Source organism: Hipposideros armiger, unplaced genomic scaffold (genome assembly GCF_001890085.2).
Source record: "Hipposideros armiger isolate ML-2016 unplaced genomic scaffold, ASM189008v1 scaffold_5, whole genome shotgun sequence".
Taxonomy (NCBI): Eukaryota; Metazoa; Chordata; class Mammalia; order Chiroptera; family Hipposideridae; genus Hipposideros; species Hipposideros armiger.
Genome location: NW_017731355.1, coordinates 6,052,785 through 6,073,849, shown reverse-complemented (window position 1 = coordinate 6,073,849; position 21,065 = coordinate 6,052,785). Strand labels below are relative to the sequence as shown.

Here is a 21,065-nt window from a genome sequence, read left to right as displayed (position 1 = left end):
ATCTGAACCGGGGCCCTCTGGCATCCCAAGCCAGTTCTTAACCATCGCGCCACTTGGCCGGCCCTATTTCTCCTTTTTTAAAACCAGTAACTATGGGGAAATTGAGTTATGTACAAAAATACAGAAACAGTAGAGTGGTAAACCTGCACTTACTTATTACCCAGCTTCATGGCCTTTCTTGTTTGATCTGTACAACCAACCATTTCTTCTCGCCTATATTGTTTTCAAGGAAATCTCAGACATCATATAACTTAATCTAAAAATATTTTAGGATATATATCTAAGAGATGAGGACTTAAATATACATACATATATTATACATACACAAATAGTAATTTTTACGGTATGTCTGTTTGATTTGGGATCAACATACTTGGTTTCTTAAGTCTGTTAGTGTGTAGGTCTCTCTCTCTCTCTCTCTCTCTCTCTCTCTCTCTCTCTCTCTTTCTCTCTTTCTCTTTTCCACTGCCCACCCACCCCCAACTTTGCTTGAAGAAACCAGCCTTATTTTATTCTATAGTTCCCCCAGTATAGATTTTGCTGTTTTGTATCCCTTAGGTGGTCAGCATATTTCTCACTTGTGTTAACTATAAATTGGTAGCTGGCTTTAAAGGATTGGCCAGATTAGTATTGATTTTATTTTTTCCCCAAGTGCTTTTTTTTTTTTTTTTTACCACATCAGGAGTATATAATGGCTGGTTGGTTTCAATTTTGTGATTTTATTAGCTACTGATAATCAATGTGTAGATCTATTCACTAAAAGTTGGAAAATGGCAATAACTATTTCTAGCATTTCTTCCATTTATTTTGAATCAAAACCTATCAGGAAATGAAATTTTGTTTACATCACTTAATGGCTTTAAGAGTAGTATTTTGAATTAGTATTCTTTCTCTATGACTTTGTAGCAGTGATTAAAATCCAGTAGGTGACTTGTTGTTAAGATGTGCAATATATTGTACTGGGTAGCTGATTACTGCTGAATGACTTCAGACCCACATAGTCCATCGTAGATAGGACGTTGTCTTAGAGCGCTTACTGATGGCTGTTTCCCAGCTGGAAAATTAATTTGGGATAAATACGCACTGTAATTAGTATGTAAATCCCCTACTTGTATAATATAAATTTCTGTGTTAAAGTCTTACCTGCTTGTGTAAGTTATTATTTTTTAAATGAACTTATGTGTTTAATTTTCTAAAAATCAGTTCTAGGCTTGATTTGGAATCAGGAACTATAAAGTCTAAAATATGCCTCCTTAGTTCAGTTAGCTTTGGTGTTACTTACTAAAGACCTTGGTTTCAAAACAGCTGTAGTTTTTTGGGTTTTTTTTTTAGTAGAAGGGAGCCTTGAAAGATAATCTGATTTCTGGTACCCACTCGTGTCTTTGAGGACCTTCAAATTGTCCTCTATTAATACTGGTAATATAACAATATTTTTGTTTTTGGAAAGAATCAATTTGTTGAGAAAAATCCAGTTACCTCATTGGAATTTCATTTAAAGCAGGCAGCTGAAGCTGGTGCTCTAGAAAGTGGTCTAAAGCCGAGGGTTTGACCAGCTCAGTGACGCTCAATAAGAGTATGCGGTGGGGTTGAGGAGATTTTCTTGAACAAATCTTAAAGTGACCAGATAGTTAACTTCTTTGCCCTCGTACATTCTTACTGCCTTTCTTCTTCAGTCTTCAGATCTTGTTCAAGCTCATTGCTCTTAAGGAAGCAGACCTCTCTCTCACTGAAAGCTAGTAAGTATGGTTCAATTTAATCTTCAGATACATGTGCAGTGGAATAAACCTGATTTTCACTTTTCTTTGGGGGATTTTGAGTCTGCTTTCCAGATGAACTTGGACTTTTGATGGTGTAAGTGGACATAGAAGGGATATTAAAGTGATAGATCAGGAAATAAAATTTAAGTTTTTCAGCAGTTTGCCAGATGGCTCTTCAGCAAGTTATTTTTTAGGTAACTCTCTAGAAAATAATGGTATAATAAATCTCTTTAATGAATAGCAGTTTTGTTTTCTGGGGCTTCATCTTGCTGCTAATAGCTTGTTGGAACCAACACAAGGCTAGAGTGATCCAGTTGAGGTGCTTGTGCAGTAGGGATGGATGTTACTGGGTTGTCGGAAAAGTCATGACGCATTTTTGCAACGAAAAACAGAAAAAATACGTCATGACTTTTCCTACGACCCAGTACATTCTTAACCCAGTTTTCCCGATTCAGGCTGTCTCATCTAGAATACATCATTCACTCAAATTCAACAAACATTTTTTGAGTGAAGCTAGGGCAACCGCAATAAACCAGGCAGACAAGGGTTCCTGTCTTTGGAAGCTTACATCTTAGTGAAATTCTCCACAGAATTCCCTAGGTGGAATAGTGGAATTCCACATAAGTTTCTCTTTTGCCCAATTGTCCAGAGCTGCTTTTTGAGGAAAGTCAGAGACTACCTTTGAGTAGAGAGAGTAGAATACAAGCCAGGTTTTAAAATTTAACAACATGATGTTATTTTTGTTGGCTCTGAGTTTGGTATGTAGAAAATAATGGATCTTCTTTAGGTAAACAAGAAACCTGCTGGTGATGTCTACCTATTGTTTCTTTTCTATTCTGAGATTTTGTGCTGAATTGCAGTAGGTTTTCTTAGTTTAGATTTTCTGAAATAATGTTTCTCCTCTCTTCTCTCTTCCCACCTTCAGTGTTGGCTGGTAGGATTAAAATGTATTCTGATTTTATTTGGTTGATCATTAGCTAGTTCCAGTCCTTTGGGAAACAGCTAAGTGTAAACATGGTTATCATATATCCTGTATTTTTCAAGATAAACTTGTTTCAAGTATTTTGTTCCATTTTTGGACGCTTAGGTTTTACTCGAGATAATGAACGGTCCTTTACGTCAGTGCTCTTTAACCTGAGTCCATGGACCCTGATGAACCTTAAGCAGGTGGTTTGTGAATCTCCTGAAACGGTAATGGCAAACTTTGTAGATATGTGCTCTTTTCTCAGGAGAGGCCCATTTGCTTTCAAATGAGATTTTAATTAGCAGGAATGATAACATTTTTTTCCCCTTCCAGACATATTTTGCAGAAAGTTAGAAGATTGTCCAGCTGTTTATTATTATTGGAGCAGTGAGCTCTTGAAGTGTTCTTTTGAGCCAACTTGGATTATATAGAGATCAAATCAAAATAGCTTGGTTATTTTTCTTTTATGTGATCTTAAAATATCAAATTTTAACCTGTGAGTTCTTACATTTACCCCATTGTTATGGGCTGAATTGTGCGCCTGTTCTCCCTTCATATGTCGAAGCCCTAACTCCCAGTACCTACCTTGGAATGTGACTGAATGTGGAGAGAGGGTGGGACCTAATTAATCTAACTGGTGCCCTTAAAAGAAGAGGAAATTTGAACACAAAAGATAGATATAGGGGCATATGTGCACAGAGGAAAGACCAAGTGAGGACACAGTGAGAAGACAGCCATCTGCAAGCCAAGGAGAGAGGCCTCAGAAGAAAACAAACTTGATCACACCTTGATCTTGGACTTCTGGCCTCCAGAACTGTGAGGAGTAACTTTTCTGTTGTTCAAGTCCCCAGTCTGTGGTAATTTTGTATGGGAGCCTAGCAAACTAATACACTAGTGAAGAAGTAGTAACTGAGTGACAATAAAAAGTATATATAGCAAGGTAACAACTTTTCTCTTTGCCCCAGTGCGTTTTAGGGGAAATGATGAAATGTTGTGTATAGCTTCACACAGTCTAGTACCTGAAAGAGATGGTAGGACCTAGGAAATCTAGATATAACATTAATATTAATTCCTGTTCTTATTGGTCTTACGCTTTATTGATTTATCATTTTAGAGTTTTCCCCTTTCCTGTGGTTAAATTGTAATGTCATCCTCTTCTATTCTCTAGCATTTCTCACTTAATTGTTGTAAATGAGTCTATTATAAATCAACACCAGAACAATATCTCCGTGTATTCTCCCATGTGTGTTCTGTATAGTCCTGCCAGCCCTTCCAGACATTCTCCGGTAACGCCTGTCGTCTGTCCTCACTCCTCTTGCAGACTGTCAGTTTTTGACAATACAGGCATACCTCGGAGATCTTGTGGGTTCGGTTCCAGACCACCCCAATAAAGCAAGTATCACAATAAAGCAAGTTGTAATCTGCTGGTGGGGGCTTGCCTTTAATTTGGAAAAAATGCAACATCTGTGAAGCATAATAAAATGAAGCCCAATAAAACAAGGTATGCCTGTATGTTCAGATTTTGAAGTTTCTCTTTGCCAAAAATGAAATTTGAATGTTTCTAATGATGTCTGCTTCTTTTGGTAACTTGATTCAGTACATTGGAAACTATTTGATTTGGAAATGAATGAAAGGCTAAGGGATGAATCTGTGTTAATCGAGTTTGCCATGAGGGCAGGAATTCCATTCGTTTGATTCATGCTGAAGCCCCAGGGTCTATCACAATGCCTGACACTTAGCAGGGTGGTAAATATTTGATAAATGACTAGATTAATTTTAAGTAAGGTATCAAGTCATGGCATCCAATTGGAACGCATAGCCCCAGTTCTGCTTCCTTCCCCAGTTAGACTTCTGAGTCTTCATTTTTTTATTTTTTTAAATTTTAAAAAATTTTATTGGGGAACTGGGGGAGGGAAACAGACAAGTTGCTGTCCTTTTGTTCTTCAGTCTAGTTGTGGAGGACGTTGCTTCACTGGCCCATGTTGGTATTGTGATCATTGCGCTCTTTCTGGGTGAGGCAGATTGGTCACCGGCCACTGGACGGCCGCTCACAGCGGCTCACAGCAGCTCATGCCGACTGCCAGCCACTCACGGTAGCTTACTGGAGCCCACTGCAGCTCCACTGCAGCCTACACCATCGACGGCGACTCATGGCAGCCCAGCTCCAGGTCGAGCTGTTGTTCACCATCTTAGCTGTAGAGGGCGCAGCGTCACTGGCCCTCATGTGGGATCCGAACTGGGGCCGTGCTGCTCAGAGCTGGCGTCCCAAGCCAACTTCTAACCAACACGCCACTCGGCCGGCCCCCGAGCCTTCATTTATGGTATTGAGAATAAGCTTGCTGAGAAGTACCCCATCCCTGCGTCCCTCACCTGCTCCCTTCCTTGTTGCATGGTGTGCTGAGTAACAGCATGGTCTGTGGCTCCTGACCACGCGTGCATCCAGGCTCCCTGATGTGCTTGCGGCATGATTCTGGCCAGTTCCTCACCTCCCCTCTGCTTTGGTTTCTTCATCTACAATTGGAGATAGAGTGTGCACTTAAATTTTTTGGGGGGAATGGGGGGTTGTGAGCTTAGAACTGTGCCTGGCACACAGTAAACATTTAGAGCTGTTAAAGCTATTATTATTCTAGTGTAAAAAATAGTTATTCTGTTCTCACTTATTTCTCTTTTATCTCTGGTTCTACAGTGGTTTCTTTCCCTAGGTATAAATACAATTCTCTTTAAACCACAAAAGCTTTGCCATAAAGCTGGCATGACTTTCTTGGTGGTAGCAATGTAAGTTAGCACTACACCTTTGGAAGGTGGTTGGGCGAGATATAGCGTCATAAAAACACTCACACTATGACAGACTCAGGAATTCCACTTCTGGGAAACTCCTAAGGACATAACCTTAAATGCATGAGAGAGTATATTTATAAAGATGTTACATTATAATGTCCAGGGTTGGAGAGGATGGTTTAATAAATTCTGGTATTATGTATTTACAGTTGATGGGTCTGTGATAACATGGAAAATACTTGTCATAAAAAGTACATTGTTTGTACAATATGATTACAGCCATGTTAAGTAAGTACATACATCCAGGAATTTCCAGAGGATAGGACTTACAAGGAATACTCAAAGAGTAGTTTTATATGAGAGAAGACAAGGACACAAACCCCAGTATGGGATTTTTTTGTTGATAAACATTACAATATAGGCTTCTTGGTGCCTAATGATTGGTTTTCTGTAGTATAAATTTCTCATTTATCATTTAGAAATGCTAGTTTTTAACTCCAATATTTAAATTGCTTTGATAAGCTCTAAAAAAGACCCAAAAGCAGCAACTTTTTCAGTTTTCTGTTGACTTAAAGCCCATTTCTTTCCAAGCGGTACTTAGTCAAGTGTACCTTAACCAGTCAGTGCAGGGATAGCTACTTGAGTCCTGGGTCAACAGATCCTAGAGGAATGTGCTGGAAGCAAGAGTAATTACCAAAGAGCCGGGCACTGCCAGAACTGTGGTGTACGCCATGAGTCCTACTTCTGAGGTAATCCCCCCACCCCCACCGCCCCAACCCGAGATTGCTGACGAAAGTCTTAACTTGCCAGCTCCTTTGTCTGCCTTGATACTGCAATCAAAGTGTTTTGCTTGGTGCCTTAATATTTGTTCCCCTGAATTTTGACTTTTTACCTCCTTATTTCTTTCCTGAAGGATAAGCCATTTTAAAATTCAGTTACTTGTAATGGTGTTAATGTGCCAGCCTGCGCCCAGCTGGCTGTGTTAGAGGCTTGGCTCAAGCCGGAGGCACCCAGCCTAGCTGGGGCTGTGTGTGTGTTGGCAGACAAGCACAGTATGGTGTTGCACGTACACTTGAGTATTAGTAGCTGTTCTCTTCTTTTTCATATCAAACTTTGACACCTAATGAGTTTTTGAACTGTGTTCATGGCTTGTATTGAATCTTCAACATTTATCCCCTAGGGGAAGCTGACATCCTTATGCCCGAGTTACATTTTGGTCAAATAGGGCATGTGTTAAAACTCCAATCTGTTCTTTGAAAGTACTACATGTGCAAGTGATGTCCAAATTGCTACTGCCTTAAAATATATAGATTTATATAAAATATAGGTGGAAGAATGATTGGTTTCAAAGTAGAAAAAAGCATCAGCTCATTTAAGGGCGTAACAGTTTGCTATGTGAAAGGATAGAAGTTTTCTTTTCCTTTGTTTTCTGTAAGAAACATTAGGATAGGAAAAATAAGCAAGAGGATTTTAACAGGAATGCTGAATATCTCAAAATCTGTGGAGATAGAATTTTCTTGCTAATGCTCAATGTACTTTTCAAAATATATTAATGATTTGGGGGCAATTAAACTTTATTGCGTTTCATTTGGATTTGATGTTTATTCCGGCTGGGCCACCAAACTGTAAATGTCTTATCAGCTTAGGTGGCAATAAATTGTGATATGCCAGAGTTTTCTGTTTGGCATTATGTCACAGGAGCAATGGGAAGTAACTTTGTGAACTGCTGTTCACTGGGTTACCTTAGATAATAAATGTAATTTTAGCAAAATGGAATACTTCAGTTTGTCTGTATCCCCAGCTGTTATTTAATAATTCACAACAGCCTGAGCAAGTGTTCTTCCCTCCAGGCCCTCTCCTTTTCCCCCACTCCAGGAAAAGGGGGGATGGGGACCCATGTAAACCAGCATAATCCAATATTTTGCAATAATGTTAAACTGTGTTAGGTGTCACTTCTGTTGTGATCACAATGGAAGAGCAAAGCAATGGCTACCATTCCCCACTTGTAATATACCTTTACAGTATGTTTTATATACTTGGTTGCGCCCCGTCAAGTTTATCATAGCCTTTATTTTCTGGAAGTTAGCTTTGTTTGGTCTTTAATCATGGTATCCAATCTGTATTATAGGTAACTGTGAAGCAGATATGTGCTGTACTTAAATATTGTTGTGAATTCTAAGAATGATGAAAGCTATGAACAAGGAACTCTTGAAAATCGCGCGCGTGTGTGTGTGTGTGTGTGTGTGTGTGTTTCCAAAGGCTATTCTCTGGATTACTCAGTATCTATTAAGGGTTTTTCCATTAAATTGTGCATTACTAACCATCCAACTCCTGAGGCAAAGTTCAAAGTTCCATGAAATGGCTTTAGAAAATACTCCCTAAGAAAAAAAGGAGTAACCTCTCTCCCCGAAAAAAAGTCAGCCCCAAATATTTGGGAGCGCAGTTTGAGAAATACCATCTTTTCTGACTTGAGTTTGTTCTGGTTTTTGTGTTAAGTTGCTCTGTGGGAGTTGGATGCATTCTGCCAGTTCCTAGGGGCTTATGGAGGGAAGTTTTTTCTAATGCCTCTGCCTGTATTCACACCCTCCTGGTCTTGGCACTTTTTCTACTTTACAGTTTCTATATACTTCTACTTTAGCGTGGCTTCCTATGTGATATGATACGTCTGCTTTATTCATCCCAGTTCTGTGTAGAGGTTTTATGTGGCACCTAAAAAAAATTGACCCAATTTGTAAGATGAAAGTTCTTTGAAGATGCTGTCAGAATTATTTAATTTTATTTGTGTCATAACTGAACCTAGGGTTTTATATGCTTTTTTTTTTTTTTGGTAGTAAGGAAAGTATAGATCCAGGAGACTGTTACCTGATTCTGATCTTAATTCTACCACTATCTAGCTGTTGGTCTTCAAAATCATTTTAGCTATGTTACTTCATTTGCAAAAGCAAGGATTTCATTATATATACATGTGGTACCTTGCTCGAGTTGCTAATCATTTCTGTAATGGTCCAATGAAGAAGGCAGTCATAAGATGTTCTCTTCTCTGGAAGCTTTGACATTTTTAAAAAGACAGTGAACTTACTTATGGTATACTATTGTATTTCCCTCTGAAGGTACCATGGGAGGGGTCTTTCAGGGACTATTCTGTTTTTATTCCTCTGACATTTTGTAAATAAAGTGTAGCTCATGCTAATAAAGGATGACTCCTTTTTGGAATTAGCATTCTTGTACCTTTAATGAAGCAGAAAGACACAGGAAATGCCTTATCTTCTAACCTGTTTTTTGGTTTTTTTTTAATTACAAAAATTTTTTTCTGCTAATCTGTTTTGGTAGGCAAGGCACCACAGACGGTAGTGACAATTTAGAAAGCACTGCCTTTCATGTTAGGCTTCCTATTAGCATTAAGCCTGTTAGCACGAAGAAACCCTGTCTGTCTCCTTCCACGCCCCCTTGGTTCTAACCCCATGCAGCCTCTTGACTGCTCATTGATCAAGTTCATCCCTCCAGACAACAGTTACTATGACCCTTTAGACTTTGGGAGCTATCCAAGCACTTTTATTTCTAAGCAAAGTTAAATTCTCTTCCGTGGCTTCATTTGGGGATTGTACACGATAGTTTAGGTGAGAGTTTTTTCTAGCTTTTTGGAGCTGACATCAGAAGTTACAGTCTAAAAGGAATACTGGAATTATTTGAAAGTAGGATTTTGGCCTCTACTGGAGGAAAGTTGTTCAAGTTTTAATTGATTCATTGTTATATCTCACCTTATTCCTGGACAGGAATTAAGGCGGCAGGTAAATACAAAGACTTTCTCACAGCAAAGTTCTGTGAAAGAGTTGCTAAGGTTCCCTTTCTCACCTTCCAGTCACTCCTCCATCATGAACTACTCACCCAGTGTAGTTCCTCACTGCGGGGTCACCAGGGATCTGGCCTTGCTGTGGGATCTACAAGTGACCTCCTTCCCTTTATGTACTTTTTTCCCCTTCTGATTATATCAGTAACATATGTAACCGAAAATTTTGGGAAAAGACATCTCTAATCTCTATCCAGAAAACTTTTTCTTATTGAAACGTTTCCATGACAACTTTCTTGTTCCTTTCCTCTATTCTCTTGGCCAGACATGTGTCAGCCTGCCTACTACTAGATAGCTCTGTCTTGCAGGCAACATTTCTTAAAATTGAACTTACCTTGGCTTCCCCTGCTCCAAATCTGCTCAGCTACCTTTGTCACCATCTCATTAAAAGGTACCCCTTTTCATCCAGTGGCTGAAGCCGTAAGATGAGGAGGCGCTGTCTCCTCTCCCTCAACTTCCATTTATAATCAGCAGCTAAAATCCTGCCTTGTCCTTCCGTACTGATCCATTTCCTTGTTGTCTCTCCACTCATGGCACCTGAGCTTGGACCCTGGTTGTTTCTCACCGACCTGTTTCCCAGAAGCCCCACTAATTTTGAATCTCTTAAGACTTCATTTATCTTCCGTCAGGGCTTAGCTTAAAAATCAGGGCTTCACTCACCTCTTTCTACACCCTCCAGACTGAGCTTGGTGCCGGGGGGCCCCTCTCCTCCCTCCACACACTCCTTCCTTTTCTGTAACCCCCTCCGGGCCCCCCAGCTCACCCAGCACCAGCACTGCCCTTATCTGTCACATTCTATTGTAATTGCCTATTTACTTTTCTATCTTCTTAGAGGCAGTGGTTATGTCTTGTTCATAATTGCACCAGTAATATCCAGCCCAGAGTGTTTAATAAATTTCCGATAATAAATGGATAGAAGGAAATGGGTGGCAGTTAATATGAAAAAATTTTGAAGCTGTTATGTTAGTTTTATGGTTCTGGCTGCCTTAAAATTTGTATCTTAAGTGATATGACTGGCTTTCATCCACCTGGCCCTGTGGTAATGATTCTGTGAACAAGCTTCCTAAATGTGAAGTATGGTAATTCGGGCAAAGCAGGAGTGATGCTGATAGGCTGACTGGCCTAGGCCCCACCACCTGGCACTGCACTGATAAAGAGGTTCGGCTTCCTGTAGGTACCAGCTGTGTCGCAGAGATGAGATGGCTGCTTAAACTAGGGCTGTCGTGCTGGGGATGAAGAGGGAGCATATTAGTGACTTGGTGATTGGATGTGGGGCTCCGGGAGAAGCATCTAAATGACTCAGTGTTCTGGCTTGGCTGACTAGGTACTTGATGTGATGATTAACTAGTTGTATTGATTTATGAGATTCTTTTTGCTATCCAGGTGAGTATGTCTACTAGGCAGGTAACAGGATATGAATTTTGGGAGAACACATCACTGGAGAGTCATCAATTTGTGGTCATTAAAACTGTAAGGAACACTTAGATACATGGCTTAAGAGTCATAATGATCTAGAGCAGCGGTTCTCAACCTGTGGGTTGCGACCCCTTTGGGGGTCGAACGACCCTTTCACAGGGGTCACCGGGTACTCGTATGTGGGCGTATCTGCATGTGGGCCTGGAGACGGATAGAGGAGCAGTGTCTCGGTTCCTAAGACCATCGAAAATATGTGTTTTCCGATGGTCCCAGGCGATCCCTGTGAAAGGTTGAGAACCACTGCTCTAGAGAAACAAAGAACTCTGAGGAACAAAGATGTTTAAGGGCCAGGGAAGAGAAGAGAGCTGGGAAGGCAGTTTCAGAGAAATTTAGGAGTTGGAGTTGAAGAGGAAATTTGACAATAAAAAAGCCATTAACTTTTTCTGCTTTAAAGAGATTAACAAGAAGACGGGTCTGTCTTCACCCAACTGTTGGAATAAATGCCTCAGTGTGGCAGGTCGGCGTGCCTTTTTGTTGGGCATTTCCACCTCAGCCCTGTGGAGGTAGCCCGGCTACCCCAGCCCAGCCCAAGTCCACAATCCCACTGACACTCTTACACATGACCTTTAAAGTTCCTTCCAAATTAAATCTGAGGTTAAAAACAGATTCTAGGCCCAGTCCCAGAAATTCTGATTCAGTAGGCCCAGGGATCTTACATTTTTACAGGGACATTTCTGAGCATCTAAGGAACACTCATGTATAGGTAGGTGCTATAAGCCTGCATTTTATTTAATTTCAAGAGAGCAGGACTTTATTATGGCAAACTTTAAAAATACAATTGAGAGGAAGGATTGGCAACCATGGAAACCTAGCGGAGCTTTCTGCAGTGCCTGTTTGGGGGAATTAGATGGGGGTGGGGAAAGCGCCACCATCTGGTGTAATCTGTTAGAGAGAGATGTAGAGTTTTTATTCTGTGGATCTTTGCAGCAGAAGCCCCTGATGCCCTGCTCATATCCATGTGGTCCAGATTTCAACCAGAACTCAGATTTCGGCCGTATCTTCCTCTAAGTCTTGCTAGCACATTTCCATTTTCTGCCTCAGGCCCTCAAGACCAGCATTCAAGGAAGGGAAGAGGTTAATACCCCAAGCAGCCTTCAGCCAGTTGGGAACATGAGCCTAAATGTCCTGCCTCCTTCAGGGGACCCACAAATCGCCCCCCACCCTCCAGCAGTCACCCCATTGCATCAAATGACCTTATTAGCTTGCCTCCTTCCCTGTTGTACCTTTCCTTCCCTCACTTCTGTTCCCTGGGATCATCTCCTGTTTAATCATGCTAAAACCTTATCCATTAGTAATATGTCATTTGAGCTGACTTTACAGGTTAATAAATGCAAACAAAAGCCGCCTGTGATCACATTAGTTTCTTCTTAATGTTCCTGCCTATCAATTTAGCACCCAAAATAATGTGTGTGGGTGGAAGGCAAAGAGAACATGCTGTGCAGTGCCGAATGGCACACATACTGCAGAAGTTCAAGTTTATTCACATTCTGTAATGAGATCATTATGTGAGAACTGAGTGGAGTTTTCAGCAACCTCCATTTCTGTCATTACTTAGGATTTGAAGAGAGATGAAAAACCAGAAAATTGTTGACACAGAGATCGCACTAGATGTGCCTCTTTTATTCATTTATCTATTATATTCATATCTCTTCCTCTTGTTCTTGAGGAATTCTGGGTGGTTCTTTTATAAGACTAAATTATAGGATATAATGATAGAAAACTAAAAATGTTACAATGCAGAAAAGGGAAAGATTATTACAGATTTATGATATAAATTGCCGAAGATCAGAAACAAACTAATCTGATATATTTCAGGGATATCTTTTAAAAGGTACCTTGTGTGCCTTAAATGCAAGATTTCTCTTTACCTAGCTAGAAGATATTCATATCCATATTTCTTCTTTTAGCTGAGACTAGATTCTCAGAATTAAAAGTTGAAATGAAAGGTAAACTTGTTCTGGATGACCACTTTCATTCTTGACAATTAAAACTGATGTCTGGGGCCGGCTGAGTGGCTCAGTTGGTTAAGAGCTCGCGCAAGAGTTTGAGCTCTGAGCAACAGCGGTTTGATGCCCCGCCAGAGCTGATTTGCCGCTGAGCTGCCAACAGGTGGCAGGATGGCTCAGCTAAAAAACAAAAACAAAAACAAAACTGATGTCTGAAAGCAGTTACCACAGAGGTTGCCATATTGTAGACACTCAGGAAACATTAGGGAGCAAATCAGAGAGGAATATGCTGAGTTGCTCAACGTGTATATCTTAGATTGGTGTCCCCATGAGTGAGACTAGGTCATACTCCATGTGCTCAGACCCATGGGGCTCGTGCCGCACTCCCATCAACCTGAGACTGTGGATGTTTATTTAGGTCTGCAGTTTATTTTGCAAGAGGCCAGGCATCTCTACAAAACACTTTCCTCAGGGTGCTCTGTGTAGCAACAGGCTATTTTGAAGTATAAATTGATGAGATCATTATATAGATAATCTACTATTCCAACCCCTTAGTTAACATTTCAACTCCAAGTCAGAGAAGAAATGACTTGTCCAAGGTAGAATCACTCTGGTTAGTTAGTGACACGGCAAGGGCTAGAGCAGATCTCTGCATGTAATCATCTTTCTGTCTGATTTTTAAAAATGGCTCCCATCTCTACCCCAGGTCAGGGAGCAGAACAAGGTACTTCCTTTGAACTAGTTCAAATTTTTTTTAGAATTAATAAGCATTATGGGTTCTAGATTTGATTTATGATATTTGCAGAAAAATTGACAGGAGCTTATGCAAATAGGTTATTTAGAAAATCAAGACTTATAGGTGGGCAAGTACATAAGCAAACAGGTGAAAAATTACAGACATCGGAATATTCAACAGTACGGAAATACCTTAGGAAGCAATATAATGATTTTGATAAGACTTTTGCAACCAATAACATGCTTGTTGTGATTACTTAGACACTAGGGATTCTGGACAAGTTCCTTTTCTATTTTCCTTTCTTCTATACTGTGTCTTTTACTTACTGGGGTATTTTTGGTCAGTTCAAATTTCTTTACATTTAAAAGACCAATTTTATATAGAGAATGTTAGCTAATGTCAGCTTTCTAAAATTCAGCCTGTTCACTGAGTCGGAAATTCACTGGTTTTCTGGCCGATACGCCATGGAAAGTAGTGATTTTGCTTTTGTTCTTCTTGATCTGTACATTTAAATTAATTGAAATGAGAGTTGGTAAAGATTTAGTGAATTGCTAAAAATGTTTCTATTACGTGCTTGAACCATCTAAATGTAAGTTAAAAAAATAAAAATCTTGCCTAAAAACAAAATCAGTATCGTAATGAAATGTATATTTCTTTTCTGTAGAGCCTCTGTTATGCACCTAAAGCCATATTGGAAACTCCAGAAGAAAGTGCTGCCTCTGGAAGTCAGCAAGGAAACTCTGAGAACTCCCACAAGCCACCAAGAAGCCCTAAATGATGAAAAATGCAAAGCTAGCTACATGAAACCCAGTGTCTTTCCTTCCAGCGCTCCTGGTAAAGCATCATCTCGAAAGCCTTTTGGGATCCTTTCTCCAAATGTTCCGTGCAGCATGAGTGGGAAGAGTCCTGTAGAGAGCAGCGTGAATGTTAAAACCAAGAAGAATGCGCCATCTGCGACAATCCACCAGGGTGAAGAAGGAGAGGGGCCGCTTGATATCTGGGCTGTGGTGAAACCGGGAAATACCAAGGAGAAAATTGCATTCTTTGCAGCCCACCAGTGTAGCAATAGGATAGGCTCTATGAAAATCAAAAGCTCCTGGGATATTGATGGGAGAGCTACTAAAAGAAGAAAAAAATCAGGGGATCTTAAAAAAGCCAAGATACAGTTAGAAAGGATGAGGGAAGTCAACAGCAGGTGCTACCAGCCTGAGCCTTTTGCGTGTGGCATTGAGCACTGTTCTGTGCATTATGTGAGTGACAGTGGGGACAGCGTCTATGCTGGGAGGCCTCTGTCGGTCGTACAGATGGTTGCCTTCCTTGAGCAAAGAGCCAGTGCTCTGCTTGCCAGTTGTGCAAAAAACTGCACTAACGCACCTGCCATGGTGAGGTTTTCTGGGCAATCCAGGGGTGTGCCCCCCGCCTCTGAGCCCTTCTCTGCCCCAGGAGCTTGTGAAGAACCCACGGAAAGGGGAAATCCTGAGGTTGGTGAACCACAGAGTGAGCCAATCCGTGTCCTCGACATGGTAGCCAGGCTGGAGTCTGAGTGTCTGAAGCGGCAGAGCCAGCGTGAGCCTGGGAGCCTCTCGAGGAATAACAGCTTCCGGCGGAATGTAGGCCGGGTGTTGCTTGCAAATGGCACTCAGGCCGATGAAAGCAAAACAAACAAAGGCGCCTTGGAGGCACCTGACACTCAGGTGAATCCCGTGGAGTCTGGATCTGTGGACTGTGGCCCCTCGAGAGTTGACAGCTGTTCTCTTAAGGGGGACCAGGCCTGGGATGGTGCTCCTCGGGGCTGTCCCTCACTGCCAGCCGGTGTGAGTTTCCACAGGGACAGTGCAGCGTTAGAGCCAGATCAGCAAACTGCTGTGAAAAACAGCAATAGATACGATGTGGAAATGACAGAGGAACTTGTTGAGGCACCTTTTCTTCCTCGTACGTGTCCCCAAGCCATTGAGTTGCCCACAGATGCTGTTGATTGTATGAGTAGAGAGCTGGTGCCACTCACTAGCCACAATCCTGATCAGAGAAGAAACGAATCCGTGTGCATTAGTATCGCTGTGTCCAAGGTAGAGAAAGACCAGCCTTGTAGTTTGAAGTCCTGTGAAGACCCACTTCCAGGGATGTTGTTTTTTCTGCCACAGGGTCAGCACCAGTCGGACTGTTCCCAGTTGAATGAAAGCACAATAAAAGAGTCTTCCCAGGCCGACCAGCTTGAAGATCCTGCTGAGGCTGGCAGTGCATCCAAGGAAAAAAGCGTTTCAGCCGATTCCTTTGTCCCGCCAGCCTCTCCTGCAGAAAGTACAGTACTGGTGCTTGAGGCGTCCAGTTGGAAGAAGCAGGTGTCTCATGACTTTCTAGAGACCAGGTTTAAAATCCAGCAGCTCTTGGAGCCTCAGCAGTACATGGCTTTCCTACCCCACCACATTATGGTGAAAATCTTCAGGTTACTTCCCACCAAGAGTTTAGTGGCTCTTAAGTGTACCTGCTGCTATTTCAAGTTTATCATCGAATACTACAACATCAGGCCAGCAGATTCTCGCTGGGTTCGTGACCCGCGCTATCGAGAGGATCCTTGCAAGCAGTGCAAGAAAAAATATGTGAAGGGGGATGTGTCCCTGTGCCGGTGGCACCCCAAGCCCTATTGCCAGGCACTGCCCTACGGGCCGGGGTACTGGATGTGCTGCCACCGGTCTCAGAAGGGCTTCCCTGGCTGTAAGCTGGGGCTTCACGACAATCACTGGGTCCCTGCTTGCCACAGCTTCAATCGGGCAATCCATAAGAAAGCGAAAGGGACTGAAACTGAAGAGGAATATTAAAGTCTGTGTTAGAGGCGGCAAAATGCTGATTTTTGAAACTGCAAACCACCACCTGGACATACCGTTCAAGTGTGTTGTTGCCCCTCCGAGTCACCACGCCAGGAGGACCTGTACTTACTCTGTCAGGACTGCCACTGCTCAGGCATTTACTTTACACGCTGTACAAGAAAATTGGTCTCTGTTTTATGGTGGCGCCTCACGTTTGATCCAGGGTGGTAGCCCACAGTTTGATTCACTTTGCTGTGAGTAATTATGCCTGTTTTCCCAAATCAAATCCATCCTCAAAGGACAAAGACTTGCCACCATCAAGGATGTTCAGAAGACTGTGCAGGCGATCCCCCTAAAGGGTTCCGGAAAAGTTTTGAGCACTGGCACCATATATGAAAGAAGTGAATAGTGTCCTATGAAGAGAAGAGCAGCTCTCTTGGATGAGCAGTATGCTTACAAAGGAAAAGGCAGGCACCTTACCTACACCTCGTATGCTTGATCCTGTGAGATGGATGTTTGTGGTCGGGATGGATTTCATGCCCTATGGTGTTTACAGTGTATATAATGGTTGTGTTTTCATAGGGCTGTGAAAGTGCACATTAAACCCGAGCGCCTTTACCTTAGATGAGTGCTTTGGGCCCCTCTGTAAATAACACCATTAAAATCCAGTTGTGTGTAGTGGACGCTGATTGAACAACGTAATCACCACAACGCAGCTAGTGTAGTGTTGCGGCTACAGTTGTGAGGTTTTTTTTTAATCGTCTCAAATTTGTACATCCTGTATAAACTATGAATGTTTCCCAAATAAACTATGAATGTTTCCTGTATAATATATGAATGTTTCGAGAAGAAACTCTAAATAGTTAAGAGGTTAACCTGTTGAAAAGATACCAAATAAATAATGGTTTAACTGGACAACTTTAAAATTAGCATAGAGAGCAATCCTTTGTTATATTTTAGTGATCCACCAAGAATGAGAGAATATTATATAGTCAGATTATAACATTCTTGTCTACTTTATTCTTTCTGTCTGGTTACAAAATTTTTTTTTAAATTTCAATAAAAACATGCATCTTAAATGGGACCTGAGTTTTACAGATTTTTTCCCCTCCTCTTATGAAGTAACAAAGAAGGGTGTTGTAAATTAAGTTGTAAGAATTAAAAACTATTTTGGAATTGTTATGGGGAGGGGGAGAGAATTTTTTTTCAACTACCAAAGAGACTGTATGTAAATTATGAGCTTCCATTTTTGCAACCTGTGACACTTATTTTGAATTTGTCATCTGCTTAACACCCACTGTATATCCTGTTGGATGAGGCATTATATACCTAGGACATTCTTACAACTTGTCCTGGCGTAATTAATTGTTCAGAAGTCACTGAGGATGTATTCAGGCCTGTGGTCATGTATTGCTTGGAGGTGTTGGGAGGTATCGCACCCCAGAAAGCTGCTGTGGAGCATCTAAAAACTAGGTGGCTTGAAATCAAGTACTCACCCAAACACCCTGTCACCCGTGTAAGATGCGGGCTGCGGCAGATGTTCCTGGGGAGGCTGATGGGGACGTGATGAGGGAGGGCTGTGCTGCGATGGTCCTGAAGGAGAAAGGTAAAGGCTGAGCAGGCTCGGGCTAGGTCGGCCAAGCGGAGGGGGCAGCCCTGGAGCCAGGCGGAGCCAGGGTTGCCTGTGGCTGAGGCAGTGGGTGGCCACGGAGCAGCTTCCGTACTGGAACCTGTGGCTGCTTCTCCAGTAGCTGCTCCTCCCTGAAAAGCGGGTACTAACACTGAAGTGTTTCTTGATGCTGACAGGTCTGCCCCCTTCAGACACATGGTAGTGATACTTCTGAGAGGCTGGAGCCTGTGGGCTCGCTGACTGGGACACAGGACCAAGAGACTAAGACAGCTTGCTTTTCTTCGAGGTATCAGTGTCTGTCTTCATGACTTGCCCTAGCTGAGGTATGCTGGAAATACTTTTTTTAAATTAAACATTTTTTCAGTTACAGTTGACATTATGTTAGTTTCACGTGTACAACATAGTGAGTAGACATTTATGTAACTTAGGAAGTTATATATAACTTACTTATACAAGAAGAAGAAAATGCTTTTCAACCCGCGTCTCCTTGGGCTGAAGTGTCCAGGCTTGTCGCCCTCCTGTGGTTTGCCCTAGACTGGCAATCTAAGTGTGCCTTCCCGGCAGACTTGTTATGATTCCTAATTTAGGATTAAAGGAGGTACACGTACACACACACACACACACACACAGAGGACTTAAGAGGACAGCTTGGTGTGTGGTTAAGTGCCCAGTAAAATGTTAGTTATCACTGTCACTGGCTGTTTGGTTCTACATCTGCCCAGGGTGGGTGGACACACAGGATAAACGACCCTTGGTTGGGTTTCCCAAGTCAGCCATTCCGGATCTGGTTTTCACGAGGGACACAAAGCTTGGCCTCTGAGGGGCTAAACTGACCAAGACTAGAGAACACGGTGGAATGCCCCAGCCCCATCTTGGCATGCAGTTTTCCCTTTTGAACTATGTGGCAGGACCCAGTTTCCAGCGCTGTCTGAACGAGAGAGCATTTGAGCAGGTGGCATCAAAGGGCACCTCCTCCCAGGTCTTCATGTCTAGACAAGTGCAGCTTTCCCCTTAGGACAAAGATTCTGTGCTTCAGAGCCCCCTAGTGCCAAGCCCGGGAAACCAGCCCACTTTTTAAGTCCTGCAGCCTGCCTTCCTGCATTGCTGTGAGTCTCAGCCTTGTAAGAGGAAACCACGTGGGTGCCAGGGTCCTAGCCTCTCCCCTTCCCCCACCAAATCAAACCTCCCCTCAGCTTTTGCTCAGAGGCTCTGATATGCCTGGCCTAGTTTTTATCTCCCACTTCACCATTTGAAAGAAAAACCAGAATTAGAGAAATCTGGGAGAATCAGAGAGCTTCTCCCCCGCCTCAAGCAATGTGGCTTTGTCCCCTGCCCTGTGGGTGATATATCCAAGGAAGGGATGAATTGGAAATGGAAAAAGGGCTGAGAGTAAAAATTTTCAGGCCTTGTCAAAATGACTGGCTTCAGAATGGCTGTGTAAAAGGGTCATTCACAATGGCCATATAACCTGCTTCAGCACACATGGCTCCGTGCTCGGGGGGCCCCTTCTTTGGGACCCCCACCTCGCCTGCCCACCTTGTTTGGCTGGGTGCACCCTGCACACATCTAACACTTCCTTTCCGTGCTTGTATCTGGACTTCACCCAGCTCAGAGAGGCAGCGTGGTCCTGCCATCCCCAGTGTCCATAAAATGTGTCTTTCTAGTGACCATCTTAAGGTGGTTCGTGCTGGCAGGCCCTTCCTGTGCTGGGTTATACTGTAATTTCCCATCTAGTATCAGAAGCCTGACGTGAGGATAAAGGGATATAGGAAGGTCTTTTCCTCTGGCCACAGCTGATACCATGGAACAGTCTTGCTTTGGGACGCTCCACGGCAGCCCTGGGCGTTTTGCTGGGTAACTGCCAGGTATGCATTGGTACGATCTGGGCTGTGCTGTTGCTAGTGACTCCTTGCCCGCAGGCTGCTTTGGGCTGAGGGTTACGCCTGCTCTAGAAGTTCCCCTCCTGGGCGCTGTCCAAACATCCCTTCTAACTTGTCAGGCCCTCCCTGCCAACCTTCTTGGACTGGCCTCAGACAGTTATTATGTGGGCATTCCCGGGTGTTTTCCATGGCTCTGCCTCCTTCCTTCTCCACTCAGCAGACTGGCTATTCATCCTCTCCTTCATCCTACCGCTTCAAAACCAGAAACAGGAAAGCCAGCCTGCACCAAACCTTTCTTGCTGTACACCGCAGACTGCACCCCAATAAGAGCTGGTGTTATCGACTGTGCTGCCTTTTAAATGCATTCTCTGCTGTGCACAGCGTCTGACACTCAGGTAATCTGATACTTTCTATCCTGTTTTCCCTTTGGGTTCAAACAAGCTAGTGTTGCAATCCCTGAGTTGGTGAAAGTACCTGTGTGGGAAATGCTGCTATTGACATGCACACCGTTCCTAAATTTGTGATCATAGCTGGTGTTTGCACAACCTCATAGGAAGAGTAAACATTGTGGTTATGCGCCCTTGGGTGACTGACAGTGTATTTATACCAAACTGGTTTAAAGCAGAACCACAGTTAGGCATCACGCCATTCTAGTTTGCTCGATCTTGATATTTTAGAGGAGCAGAGCCACTGGAGTTGGTAGCTGGGAAGGGAGCAGAGATGGTACTTACACTGCAACAACCCTTGTTAGAGGTGCTGTTCCTCTACTTAAAAAGTAAAAACTTATCCCCCTTCAAAGCCGCCCCCCCCATTCACTCTTCAGTTAGCAGAGACCAGACCTCAGAACAAATTAATTTTGGCATTCTTGGTCTCACATTTTTTGGGGGGTTAAGGTGGGCTATAAAAATGAGAAGTCTCTAGTAAATGTTTTGCCTTTGTCCTTGGAATAAAACAACAGGGATTAGGTTCTAAAGTTAGCAATTAGGGGTAAAAATGACATACAGCTGAAATTACTTGTGGAAATTGTGTCAGCCACCCTGGAGGATGCTCTATGCCGTGTGAGTGGTGGGAAATGCAGAAGCCGTGTAAGACGGGGTACTCGGGTACTCTTGCTGAGTGATGATGAGCAGTGTGCCGAAACTGAGACTTGGGGAATAGCAGATCCCACCTCCCAGTTAACCGGGGTAGAATTACCTGTGCTATTTAAACTATGTCCCTCCTTTCTTTCCACTCCCTCCTCCATTCAG

General features: G+C 42.7%; 1 protein-coding gene across 8 annotated transcripts in view; it reads left to right on the top strand.

The window, feature by feature from the left end:
• Positions 1-21,065, top strand: part of FBXO34 (F-box protein 34) — a 90,556-nt gene that overhangs the window by 52,622 nt on the left and 16,869 nt on the right. For 6 of the 8 annotated variants that reach the window (XM_019645130.1, XM_019645145.1, XM_019645152.1 and 3 more), the window contains one exon: positions 14,169-17,392. The exons of 1 other annotated variant lie outside the window; for it this stretch is intronic. In XM_019645130.1, coding sequence (XP_019500675.1) covers positions 14,169-16,320 — 2,152 coding nt within the window. In that variant the 3' untranslated portion in view covers positions 16,321-17,392. Of the gene's footprint in view, positions 1-1,673; positions 1,737-14,168; positions 17,393-21,065 lie in introns of those variants that run through there. One more of the 8 variants, XM_019645163.1, reaches the window with a different exon arrangement.